General features: G+C 41.8%; 1 protein-coding gene across 1 annotated transcript; it reads right to left on the reverse strand.

The window, feature by feature from the left end:
* Window positions 1–731: 731 nt before the first annotated feature.
* Window positions 732–11,483, reverse strand: bicd2 (bicaudal D homolog 2 (Drosophila)). The gene is made up of 8 exons (XM_070959170.1): window positions 10,982–11,483; window positions 7,408–7,620; window positions 6,532–6,684; window positions 5,719–6,183; window positions 4,293–5,297; window positions 3,934–4,085; window positions 3,087–3,318; window positions 732–2,008 (listed from the first exon to the last, which is right to left on the reverse strand). The coding sequence occupies exons 1-8, from the start codon at window positions 11,219–11,221 to the stop codon at window positions 2,006–2,008; spliced, it is 2,463 nt and encodes an 820-aa protein (XP_070815271.1). The 5' UTR covers window positions 11,222–11,483; the 3' UTR covers window positions 732–2,005.
* Between the last annotated feature and the right edge of the window lie 2,159 nt (window positions 11,484–13,642).

Genomic DNA, 13,642 nt, shown 5'->3' on the forward strand with positions numbered 1-13,642 from the left:
GGAGGGGCGTACGTTGACGTCTTCAAAAAAGGAAAAGAAAAAAAACCGTTTTCCTTTTCACCGGAAGTGAGTGTAGCTAAGGCTAAGCTGTGCTAGATATTTTATTATTGTCCCTTATCAACTTTTATAGACGTTCTGTAATTTTTGGAAACATTTCAATACAACTGGGTATTCAGTTATGAGCAGTGGTAAAGCCATTACAACGAAATGTTAATATAAGAATAAATACGTTTGTTTTATCGTAAATCTCAAAATGAAAATGGTAAATTTCATACGTAAAACTTTAAATTTTCCTCCAACAAAAACGTCTTAGCATATTTCGATCTATCCATGCGTCCTTTAAGACTAAACTAACAAAAGCACATGAACATTGCTGGAAAATTAACAGTGGTTTGAGTGTCCCTTGAACAATGGGATTTCTTTTTACTTACTGTTCATTGTCTATACATTGGTACCATCATCGTTAGGCATGAGGTCTTTATTTATTGTATAGTTTTTTGTATATATTCTATGTGATATGCATTTTTTTAAAACATTTTGTTGTGACCTGATAAATTATCGTAATGTTTCAGAAAATGCAGGGTCTCCCACCCCATGAACTATCAACATTGATCAGTAATATGAGAAAAACCCATCTATCATAGCATTTTAGACATCTTTGTCTTTACTGTAAAACCTAACGTGGAGTGGTAGTTAACTTCTGTTTCACTGAAAAAGCACAAAGACCTCAGTATTGTGAAAGTTAGATTTATTTCTTCTCCAGTCATAACTGTCAGCAGAGACAGAAGCCCACAGTCATGAATCTCGCTCTGGTGGATATTCTGAGCAGCCACCGCCACTCGAGCTCCCTTATAAAACGAAAAGGACGATGACATCCTGCAGTCTGACGTGTCAAATAAATACAATTGCAATTATAGTAAAAACATATAAAATCAATTAGAACCAAGTATGTGAGCAACAATGTGTAAAATATTTTTACATAGCATAAACATTAAGTTCTCTCTCGCCATGCAAATTGCACTTATAGAAATATAACGAAATGGCACTGCAGGCTTACTGTTTGCAGACAATGGACTTTAGGACTCAAAAGGCTTACAAAAAGTCGTATTAAAACAATTACATTAAAACTCTCCTTCATGAATAATGTTTATGAATACTATTAACATCTGACCTTAACTTAAAAATCTTTAAATAAGCTTTGCATTAATACTCTTCCTTAGTCATAACAAGCACAACTGAATTTGTAACAGCTTTGCCACATCTACAAAGGAGGAGCCCAATTATACAAAATCTAGTTCAGACCCTGAATTTGAGGCTCCAGATTTGTAGGATCATATTGTGAAAACAAACAGAAGTGGTGATCTTGATAACACTGACAGCTTGTTTCTGTGGGCTGTCAGAAAGGCACCTCTAAATCCAAGGCCAAAAGGAAAAACAACTAAGGCAGAAGAGCTCATTTTCTCTCTTTTTGTTTGATTTCAACCAATGAGTTTCCACATAATCTGTTTTTTGTTGCTATGAAATAAATAGAGACAAAAACATGTTAAATCAAGAATCTGGGAGACAAACATGCACATCCAATAAAATACTTGAAAAGAATTAGTATGATTTTAGAAAGAAAGAGGAATCACCTAAGAGCAAATAAGTACAGAAAAAGTGCTCAGTCAGGGTAACACAGGCAATGAGTAATCAGCAAAACACCCATCTTGATTCTTCCTCTGGTTCAGTATCAATAGTGGTGCACGTTGCTGCAGTGGGCAGCTGGTGAAATGAGTCGGTCGTTCTTTCTGCAGTCAAAGTGTTCAACAGAATTTAACATACGTTTTTGGCACACTACAACAAGGCCCTTGGTGCCTACTGTTGGATATGTTCTTGTGTTAAGTGGTGATATGATTTGGACCGTGATTAGAAAGCGAAGGAACCAGGAGCACATGTGACTGGCAACTGTCCCAGACACCTCCTCAGACACAGACGGACCTCCTTAAGGGCGCATGGCATGACAGATTTACTGCAAATGGAAAGATAAAGCACAAGAAAATCACGTTAAATTTACTGTTCTTGATTGGTGAAATTTCATTTCCGCTTCATTAGTCAGATGGAGTTTATTCATGAGTTTAGCAGCTAGGAAAGTAAGATGATTGCAGGAAGAAGAGGACCGAGACGTGTAATGCATGCAGGCTTCAATGACTCTGACACGACAGGGAAGGTTATCTTCACCTCAAGACAAGTTTCCTTTAAATAAATCAGAAAAGGTTTAATATATTTGATACAAAAGGTATCAAAAAGGTAAAAGGTTTAATATATTTGATACAAAGAATAAGGAATAGCATCTTATTTATAATAGAACATGATTATTGGAGTAGTGAAATGAGGCTATAGACAGCATTCGCAGTACAACTGTAAGGAGAGATCGAGCTTGACTGAAAATATTGTCAGATGCTATTCCTTATTCTTTGACAATGTTTTTTTATGTCATCAAATGAAATAGTAACAATACTGTCAAAACTTCACGACAACCTCCCCCAATGAAACAACTCACCCGCACACCAACGTATCACAAAACTCAAAGGTGGATGAAAGCCTGGTACTTTCCACAGTAAGATCATACCTGCTTATACTTATCACACTGAATTTGAAGCACATGCCAGGTGAAATAAAATTAGCATGTAGGTTTCCGTGTGGTTCTCAGGCCGACTCAACAGATTCTTTATATTAATTTTACCCCGAAAACAACAGTTATTCAAAATGTAAATGCTTTTATGCTAGAAAATTACACACAGCACAAAAAAAGGACTGCTCAACCAGTCTAACACTGTGAGTACCACTATGTAGTGTTAACAGGTACGGAGGTATTAAGCAGTAATACTTGTATGCCACATATTGTGTTCAATGTTTAATGGCTACAAAAATAGAGAATTTAGTGTTAGAAAAAATGAGTGTATGTGAAGCCTTAGAGAGATGCAAATCTTACAATAGTATAGATATAGAAGCCTATAAAGGGCACATAAAACCTTGCAGAAGGGCCAAGAGCCTCTGCTGATGCTTTGTGACTCACAGATGTTTCTACAGCCCAGCCTCTGACTTACATGATGGTTGGAAGAGGCTCCCTTGCCCTTTGTTTTGCCTTTGCCTCCCACCACTGTTGCACTGTTGCGACGCGCCTGCTCATGGTCGAACTCCAAGTCCTCCAGGCGCTGCGTTAAGGCCAGTTTCTGCTGAATGGCCATCCGTAACAGAGAGTTCAGGGTCTTCTTCTCATCCTCAGCAGCAGCCAGCTGCCTCTGCATGTCGTCCAGCTGGGTCACATACTCGTCACACCTGAGAGAGAGGGAGAGAGAGAGAGAGAGAGAGAGAGAGAGAGAGAGAGAGAGAGAGAGAGAGAGAGAGAGAGAGAGAGAGAGAGAGAGAGAGAGAGAGGTGGAGACAAAAAAGCAAGAGAGGGGAGAAGGAGGAGACGAGAGATAAGCATTACTTCCAGCAGGTGGCGCAATTGGCCTTGAAGTGCTGCTGCCGTCGCATGTTTTCTCCATTCCCCAGACAGCATTTTCCAGATGGGAGGATGAGGTCTCCACTCGCACAAGTATTACATCAGACTGCTCCCACAATGCTTTGTGTCTTTCTCACAAGTATGTATAGACACTCAAACAATAGTTATGCAGAATAAGAAATAAAGTTTAAAAATGTTCTTTTTCATTACCAGGAAAAGATTTTGCGAAGAGGCAGAATTAGCAGGACGTAAAGATGTGTGTAATATATATATATATATATATATATATATATATATATACACACACGCACACATATATATAAATATGTTTCCTGTTACAGATACAGTACAATAGATCACAAAGGACACAATAGAACAACCACACGCTGTTTCATTTCATGTTTGTCAGGAATGGAATGTGAACCAGTGATTACATTTAATCATACCTTGTAGCAAACATGGCTCGAAGAGAGGAGAACGTAGCAGCATCCTCCTTCAGAGCCTTGAGTTCGTTGCGAAGCTTCATCATCGTCTCAGTCACCATGGCCTTCTCGCTGTCGTACTTACTCTTCAGGTTGGCCAGAGCAACCTCGGCCGTCTAAAGGGAATAAGATCTTCTATAATTACAGATTTCTTGCATTTTTGTAAGAGTCTAAACTGTGGTTGTTCTTAGCTGAAGCAAATTCTCATTTTCTGTAGCACAGTTTGAGAAACAAAGAACATCCTTCCTCTGAGAAACACACTCAGCAGGCATGCGCACACACAGACACACACACACACACACACACTCTGGCGGTCGTCTGACCTGCTTGTTGGCTTTGAGCACAGCTCTGAGAGTGGCGATCTGTTCTCTTTTGGTGCTAAGCAGGGACTTGAGTTTGAGGATCTCCTCCATGCAAGCCTCTTTGTCCTTGTCGGCCACTGTACTCAGCTCCAGATTGGCGAGTCTCTGACGCGACAGCTCAGTGGTGCGGTCCACCGCCTGCTGCAGGTGGCAGATCTGGTCCCTGATGATGGCTACGAGGTTATAGATGTTCATGGGTTCTGGCCGGTGCTCTGGAGCAGGTGCTGGTGTGGCTGCGGTGCTGCTGGAGTCTGACTTTTTAAGTTCAGTCTCGGTGATCAGTCCATTAGTGAGAAGTATGGAACACTGATGCTCCCTCCCTTCTTGCCCCCTTCTTACTATGGCCTTGCCTTGCTTGTAGTAGTCCAGCATGACGCGGTTCGGGGTCTCATTGTTGCACATACACACGTGGTTGTAGAGATTGGCCAGCTCTTCACTGAAAGCTATGAGCTCATCCTGGGCCACGTTAAGGCTGCCGAGGGATTCTCCTGCAGCCTCGCTGACCAGACGGAGCTCCTTCTCCAGACGAGCCACCTCGGCTTTATCTCCTTGGCTGATCTTCTCCAGGGATGCCAGCCTCAACCTCAACTCCTGGACCTCGCTCTCCAGCCGCGATCGCTCCTCTTCATACTGGGTTTGACACTCCTCGTACTTTCCCTTCAGAGTCTTCAGCTCCTGCCTCAACTCTCCAGCTTCAGACATGGCCACAGTGTATTTACACTGCAGAATCTCAGGTCCGTTGATGTCCAGCTCATAGTAGTCTCCGTCATCATGGCTGTCCCGGTCCTTTTCACTGTCGAGGGCAGACTGGCGCTCTTTACTGGCCTGGAGTTTCCTCATTGCACTGAGGTTCTCAGTCAGCCTGTTGACGGTTTCCTTCTGTTCAGACACAGTGCCATAGGCCTGTTCCAGCTGCTTCTGGCTCTCCTGGAGAGAGCTGATCAGAGCCACTTTCTCCCGTTCCACCTAGCACACAAACAAAGGCATTTTCTGTCAGTTTGCCAACTTAACAGCACCTGATCATAAATGACTAAACACAGAAATAAATACATTAATAAATAAATCAGCAACAACACAACAAAACTGAATACAGCAAATATCCCCATAAAATGCACAAATACACATTTAATTAATATGAAATGCATAAAAATTAATATGGCCATAAATGAAAAAGTATGAAAAGTCAATCCAATAGTCTTACAATATGTCTGTGATAACTGGAGATGTTGCCTTACAGATACATGGGTCTGATATGCAGTGTGTTTTAGCATAATAAGGAATCTTGTTTTGAGTGAATGTGTTGACAACACGGCATCAGGAAATACACTGAAATAATTCAGGAAGTAATGGTGCTGGATGGTCAAGGAGAGTCCCAAAGGCTTCCTACCTGTACAAGTTGCTGTTTGAGTTTCTGGATCTCAGAGATGTTGAGCTCACTCAGCAGGTCGTCCACCAGGCTCGGAGCCGGCTTGAAAGCCTCTCCTCTCTTGTTCACAGCAGCTCTGTTGTCTTCACCACTCTCACCTGCCTTGATCAAACCGTTTTCAAAGCCTCTGATCAGATCGTCGTTGTCAGGCTCGGTGGCCGCAGAGGGGTCCTCGTGGAGTTTCAGGTTGTCGATGGAGATGTTGAACGAGCTGTTGTACACAGAACCCCCAATGGTCATGTAGTGGGAGAGCTCCTTGCGCAGGGTGGCCTTCTGCTCACGCTCTGTTTTAATTGTTTCTAAGGCCTCCGTCAGCTGGCGCTCAGCGATTTCTCTCAAACGCATGGCTTCCTCCAGCTGGCTGTGCAGGCACTGAGAGTCCTCCTCCAGACGGCGGATCTCGTGCTTCAGACCTTCAAATTCCACCTTAGCAGATGGTTAAAAATACAAATATGGCTGTTAATAATTCTGCTGATTATGCATAATTAGCTGATTTGTGTCTATTAGCCCAAAGTGACTCATATTGTCCATGAAGACAACAAAATACGGTCCAGTGACCATCAAACAAAAGCCTGAATGTAAAATTTTATGGAACAAGTAAAAAAAGGAGGAAAATAATTTTTTGACACTTTAGATTAAAGCACACTTCAAAAGTGTTGGGCGGGTGGAAGACTCATCACTTCCATACATGAAACAATGACTATTCTTCCATGATTCCCAAGCAGCTCAACATGTGTAACAAAGTCAGTATGGAGCTCATGTTCTTGGTCTCACCTGGCTCTGTCTCAGCACAGACACTTGTTTCTGAAGAGAGATGTTCTCCTCCTCCAGCTCGCTGCAGTCCTGCAGCAGACGAGCCTCCCGCACCTTGTACTCTCTGATGTCATCACGCAGCTGACTGCGCTGCAGCTCTGCCAGCTCTGAATTCTGCAGGTGGGAGGAGAGGGGTTGTTACGGCAGGCTGCATGAGAATAAACTCTAATTAAAATAAACGTTCACCATCATTGACTGAGTGAAACAAAAAAAACACCCAGGCAGTGCAAACTGCATCCTTGCAACGGTCTGGTCACCGTGAGTGAAATGAGGATCAGCGTGTCAGCATGTCTCACATACCACAGGGTCAAGACTCTGGCAGGCGAATGTAATGACAGAAGGAGGACATGGTCCACTTACAAATCCAGGCTACAGAGAGCCCTGGCGGAGGACATCCTTTGTGTCACTCACAGTGGACCATTACGTCATCTTTCCTGCTGGTTTCACTGCAGTCCTCCTAACTGACCCTCCCCCACTACAAGCACAAACTCCAACTCACCCTGACAACTAGCAGTGATCCGGTCTCCGTGTCTCTGTCTAAATTTCCCCTGGCTTTACGAACCTCTTTCATCCCATTCTGATTGTAGCTGAGGCACACTGTGAGCCTTTCAAGCTCACAAGCATGCTTAAACTAATCCAGATTTAAGCACTAACAAAACATTTACGTTTGATTTAGGAAAAACAGTTAAAGTTTCCACAGCTTTGCCACATAAAACACTTAACACAGCACAGATGGAAATGGCGGGTCTGTATGTCAAAAACATCCACAGAGCAGTTTAGGACCATCATGACTGAAATTTTGATTTTATTCCGATCAGCATATAAGTACACAGTCACCTCTCGCATCTCCAGGGCGATGGACGACAGGCGTTCATTTTCAGCTTGTACACTGGTGAAGGAGGCTTTGGCTTGTCGGAGCTCATTCTGCAACTCCAGGACCTTCTGCTGATAGAGAGCCTCCTTGCTGGCAGACTCCAGGATCAGTGACTCTTCCCTGCTTTCCCCATCTGCTGCTACCTTCTTGTGGGTTGAGTAAGCTTGTCCAAATGCCTGAGGAAGGACAGAAGGAATAAACATCAGGGCAAACTACTTTGATCAAGGATTAATAGCCAACCAGCTTTAAGATGCATGCACACAAGTATGATGAGAGTAACCACGGGCAGTAAGATAAGTGCTCTCTTACTCAAACAGTGTTTATTCCAAAATGTGAAAATATGTCATTTGCTGCATTATTACTGGTCGTTTGTTTGCTCAACAATCAGGGAACAAAAAAAACACTCAATTTGGTCTATCTTGGAAATCTGACTTAAGACAAAACAATGTGAATTTACAGTTAAAACTTGATAATATCCACATTTAACACATTTCATGTGCCACAGAAATTTAAGCACATCTTGCAAAAGACTGCTCGTTCCTGCACAGAATCATTCAAAACCTCAACAAAATAACTTGCACCACAGCACTAAATCACAAGTTACGCAAACACTTGCAACAAGCTCTGCTAATTCAAATCTCCTTCTTTATCTTCTACCAAAAGTTAACATAAATGTCCCATTGAGCTTTCAGAGCTTGTACACAGCCTGAGAATCAACTCCCTGACATGTCAATTCAGGGCAAAAACAACCCCGAACCCTTATGGACTGAACAAGAACGACGACCACACCTGTCATAGTTATCTATCAAAATAAAAACTCATATACTACATATTGTGTCGATTAATGAGCATTTTAAACAACTGAGAGACGTGGTCTCGCTGCGTCACCCACAGGCTTCTGAAGAGCCATTGTGAAGCTCTGTCAGTGGCTCCGGGTGTCGCTATCTTAGCAGTGCCTGACTCCACAAACACCCGGCTAATCCAAAATTTGCAAAGATGTGGAGCTGAGGAAGGCCAAATAAAGCCTGGTTGCTGAAACCTCACGGCTAGCTGTCACTCAAAGCGACCATACCCGTAATTATGCTGAACTTTAAGCTTTACTATAATTTACAGGAGTGAGTTGTAGAATACAACTGTCATGAATGGGGAAATTAGCTATACAGGCCGTAAACATGTTGATTTCTGCTATAATGTTGGGTGTTTTAATATGGTGGTCTGTGGGGATTGACTCGATTTTGGACCCAGCCTCAAGTAGCCATTTGAGGAACTGTAGTTTTTGGCACTTCTGTTTTGGCTTCATTTTTAAGACTCGGGGCTTGCCGCTCGTTTCTAAAAATGACAAATATAACAAAAACAGAATGAACAAGAGAACTGCACAAGATGCTGGCAGAACCGAAGACACAAACAAGATATTTACTCTACCGATGAAGGTCTTTCTGCAGCGGAGGGGTGGGTGTAATGGAGGTAATCACTAATGTGGTCATGAAAGCAGTAATGGCTAGATAACAAGTAAAGTCTGTGGGCTTAAGTTAACAGTATGGACAGAGTCAGGACAACAGGCTAATATTTCATATGAACAGGCTGATGTCAGACTCCCACAGTCAACTAGACATCAGCCAATAAGCACTGATCCTGAGCTGACTGGAGCGAACACCTACTGTCCAGGAAAGTCCTGAAACCCACCACTGAGCTGTGGCTCACCTTCCCACCATCATCTGCTTTTTCTTCCTCCAGGTTTTAGTCAAACAAACTGGTATGTGTAACCAGCGGTGGTCAGTCATGATGTGAATCAATTTGTGGCCTAAAGCACAGTGAGTGCTGATGGATGATTCTTTTTCCCATGTCAGCCTCAGTGACATCCTCTGCTAAAGGGAGAAGTAACCGTCAGTATCATGAGGTGCCACGAAGAGAATGACTTCAACCATGAGTCACTCAGTGACTGGACTGTGATCCATGCCATGAAAAAATCCCCATCAACATACAAATGACAGGAAGTCATTGAAAGAGCATCTGACTCAAGTCAGTTCCTCATCTTGACTGGACATGTCATTTATTGATTGAAAATTGAGCTGCAACAGTTTCACGATTTGGCGATTGACTAATTAATGCAAATGCCAAACATTCTCTGGTTGCAGCTTCTTCAACAAGAGGATCTGATGTTTTTCTTTGTCACATATGACAGCAATCCAGACAAACTGCAGCAACAGTTTATAATACTATGTATTATAATGGATTATAATATGGAAGTGCCTTAAGAAGCAGTTCCTCTAAAGGTTGATACACTAGCTGCAAGAAAACTGTCTGAACCCCACAGAAGGGAAAACCTCAACTTCTCTCTTGACATACAGGCAAAATTCCCCACAAATCAGGATCTCAGTAACTTATGTCATTTCTTTTTATGTCTGTCTTTTTAAAACTCATTGGTTTACTAAGAAGATATTAAGGTAAAATGTGTGACATTGGCGTTTTGTGTCATGTTTGCTTGACTGACAGGTGTCTCAGCCTGTATCACTGAGCTGTGGTGGTTGCTGCACTTCCCACCCCACCTCAGCTTTGTCCAGGCTATTCCTTATTCACCAATTTAAGGCTCCAATGACTGTTAATAACTTAATCTCAGCCCTTCAGAAATCAGTGGGTATGTCACAGACTGCCATGTAAAAAAGGAATGACATTGTTTCATGTGAGAATGAAATTACTGAGAGACATCAGGATCATAACAGCTGTGAAGAGAGATCTGTTGGCGACAGTCTGGTTTAAAGTCATACAAATATAACACTGAATTGATGAGTAAAACACATCCTGACCAGCTGAATTTACAGATGAAAACCTCCTTGTCATCTGAACCAAGGACACTCCAGACCTAATTCATTCTCACAAATCCAAAAGGTTTGTAGGAGAAGGAGAAATTGAGAGAAACCTCGGCTCTCTGAACAGCCACTTAGGACATCAGGACAGGAGTTTAAAAAAAAAACAAAAAAAAACAAACATCCAAAATGTGCTATTTTTTAGGACTTATTTTCTACTGCAGCCTGATACTTCAGCTACTTTTAGACCCAACAAACTCGCACCAGATTGGCCACATGGCCATCTAAATATGACACACTTGTGCAGCTGCAGACGTCTGATTCGAAGGCCTCGACTTTACATACCAAAAGCACGTACGGGCAAGTGACCGAGAAGTAACTCATATCCATTTCTATCCTCCAATATGAAGAAAACATTAAGCCATGCGACTTTCATTCTGCTTAGAATAGCATTTGGCTGCCACATACTCATCTATCATAACCGTACAGACAAGTTTCAGCTTTCCCCTTTATGGCACTTGCGAGTTGTGGCTGAGCTTCCAAGGAACCAGGCCCATGATTGACAGCTTAGATCATTTATTTCTGATCGTGTGGGTCTTGACTGACACGTTCAAGTCCGTTGGGAAACAGAGTTTTAACGTGCTGCGAACACAACATATGCTAGTGTTCACATACCGATAGCACTACAATCATTTTCTAAGTGTCTGGTTGCGTGGCTGTGACCTCGGGTTACCTCCTTCAGCTGATCCAGCTCATGTCGGACCGTCTCGTACTCCGTCTCCAACTCATCAAACTGCTGCTTTAGCTGCTGTTTCTCCTCCAGCACAGCCAGCCCATACTCAGCTGCCTGGATCTTCTCATGGGTCGTTTCGCGGAGCTCCCGGGTAAGACGCTCGACCTCGGCCTGAAGCCACTGCGGCCCGGACTCCGTCACCAGTACCGCTTCGGCATATTCCTGCTCCTCCATAGACATCTTGGAGAGCCGCCGAGTCTCAACTGTAACGGGACCCAGCCCTGGCTAGCAGGAGCAGCGCAGGAAACCACCAAGACCACAAATCAGTGTCGTCTTTGTTTGAACCGCATTGTTGGGACTGCAATGGCGCTTAGTTCCCTTTTTCTTTTTCCACCACAGACTTCGACAGTGCTCAGCCTAGACGATACTTTTGTCATTCTCGAGGAGTCTCTTCAGCCTTCTCATGAAGCTGACAGAGAAACTTCAGTTGAGATCATCGATTGGAAAAAACTATCACTGAAAGACATTCAAATGTCTGTGAGTGGGGAGGGAAATGTAGTTTTAAGTGTATCGCCAGCATCTCCGGGAGTACGTACTTCAGCAGCCATATTGACTTCGAGTACCAGAATGCATTGCGTGGGTTTGGCTGGAACTCGTTTCTTTATTGAAGACGTCAGTACAACACTGCCATCTAGAGACTTTATAATGAAACTACAACTATACCCACAGACACTGCCTTTAATTTATTTAGATAATTTATTTAGATTTAGATAATTTAGCGTTGATTTTTCATCTTCTTCCACTGAATGCTGAAAGATCTCTTAGGCTCTTTGATCCTTGACATACTCTGTCCTTTTCAAAGCCTCGGGGCCGACCGTAAAATCATATTAGTTTATAGTTTATTTTTAGAAGATTGTCATACACCAACATCACCAAAACAAATTCCTTGTATGTGTAAAATCATACATGGCAATAAAGCTTTTTCTGATTCATATGAATGTGAAAGCACAGCAGTCTTATCTGGAATGTCCGTTCTGTCTGGACACAATACTTGCAGAGTGGTTTATCTGGTTAAGTGTGCTGTCTTCTTGATATTTGATTTTTCTGTTTTTGCTCCACCTGCCAGGCGACTTTGCCTGAAGCGCAACATAAATGGTGAGTATACTGTTCTCCTGTATTTGTAGGTTTCAGGGTCCTCCACCTGTGGTAATGTTAATCCATTTTCTCACTTTATATACAACACACACACACACACACACACACACACACACATATACAGTGTTGGTAAACATCAACAACAACGTCCCTTCCATGTTCCTGTCAAAGAAATATTATCATGATCTCTTGTTAAGACAGATCAACACAAATAGCTTGGTGGCAAAGCATAAAGTATACACACACACACACACACACATATATATAGATAGATAGATAGATAGATAGATAGATAGATAGATAGATAGATAGATAGATAGATAGATAGATAGATAGATAGATAGATAGATAGATAGATAGATACTGTATATATGTGTGTGTGTGTGTATATATATATATATATATATATATATATATATATATATATATATATATATACTGTGTGTGTGTGTGTGTGTGTGTGTGTATGTGTGTGTGTGTGTGTGTGTGTGTGTGTGTGTGTGTGTGTGTGTGTGTGTATATACTGTATATACTGTATATACTGTATATATATGCATGTGTCTCAAGCAACAGCTTACTTTATGCTTTGCCACCAAGCTATTTGTGTTGATCTGTCTTAACAAGAGATCATGATAATATTTCTTTGACAGGAACATGGAAGGGACGTTGTTGTTGATGTTTACCAACACCGTATGTACATTATAGTCTGCATTGAAATTGGAGGGTTGTGGCACATCATAAAAGATATTCACCTTTATTTCAAAGATATTTCTTAATTTTAATCTCTTCTTCTGAACATTTTTAGACAAATATGACCACTTTTATTCAGTCTGCTTTGGTTTTGATATGGAACAGCACTCTATAAGCCATTTTGTTGTAAGTACGTACAATATCATTCAAGTTCTGGTGTACATATTTCAAGTTTATAACATGTCCTCCGTGATCCTTTATGTGTGTGTTGCATTTGCAGCACTCATAATCCATCAGTTCTTACACCACCATAGTGTTTGAGATTGTGGGCATCGTCTAGTAAGCTGAACGTTGTTTTAAAATTGACTTTGCTGTATATGTATTAGCTGTGTGGCTGTTGAACCTCAACTCAACTCCAATCATTGTGTTTGCTCTTAGAGGAGCAAAACAGAAATACAGCTCTCTCTGGTAGGTTGGCTTATAAAATTGATTTCAATTTTGCACATTGTTCTGATAGACAGCATTTGTAGCTTCATCACAAGTCAAATTCAGCATCTTTAAATGTCTTTGAAGATGGAGCTGATGGCATTTGTGTGGTCTAAGAATGTTATTTATCTCTTCTGGGCAGAAAGCTGAGAAATAGACAACACCCTATGTGGTAAAGCAAGTTCACAAGAGGGTGAATTTACTGGTGGTGACATTCACTGCCGTACCTTCAAGGTCAAAGAGCAGAATTGTGTTTGATGACATGAACTTTATACTCAGAGATATTAGCTCTCATGATGCAGATATTTGCTCTATGATTTGTGGTATGCT

This window comes from Chaetodon trifascialis, chromosome 3 (assembly GCF_039877785.1).
Source record: "Chaetodon trifascialis isolate fChaTrf1 chromosome 3, fChaTrf1.hap1, whole genome shotgun sequence".
Taxonomy (NCBI): Eukaryota; Metazoa; Chordata; class Actinopteri; order Chaetodontiformes; family Chaetodontidae; genus Chaetodon; species Chaetodon trifascialis.

Coding starts and splice junctions, on each gene's coding strand:
- bicd2 (XM_070959170.1), bottom strand. CDS start 11,221: ATGTCTATGGAGGAGCAGGAATATGCCGAAGCGGTACTGGTGACGGAG. Junction 6,184..6,531: donor CTGTGCTGAGACAGAGCCAG/GTGAGACCAAGA, acceptor CCATCTGCTAAG/GTGGAATTTGAAGGTCTGAA. Junction 4,086..4,292: donor TGCTCAAAGCCAACAAGCAG/GTCAGACGACCG, acceptor TATTCCCTTTAG/ACGGCCGAGGTTGCTCTGGC.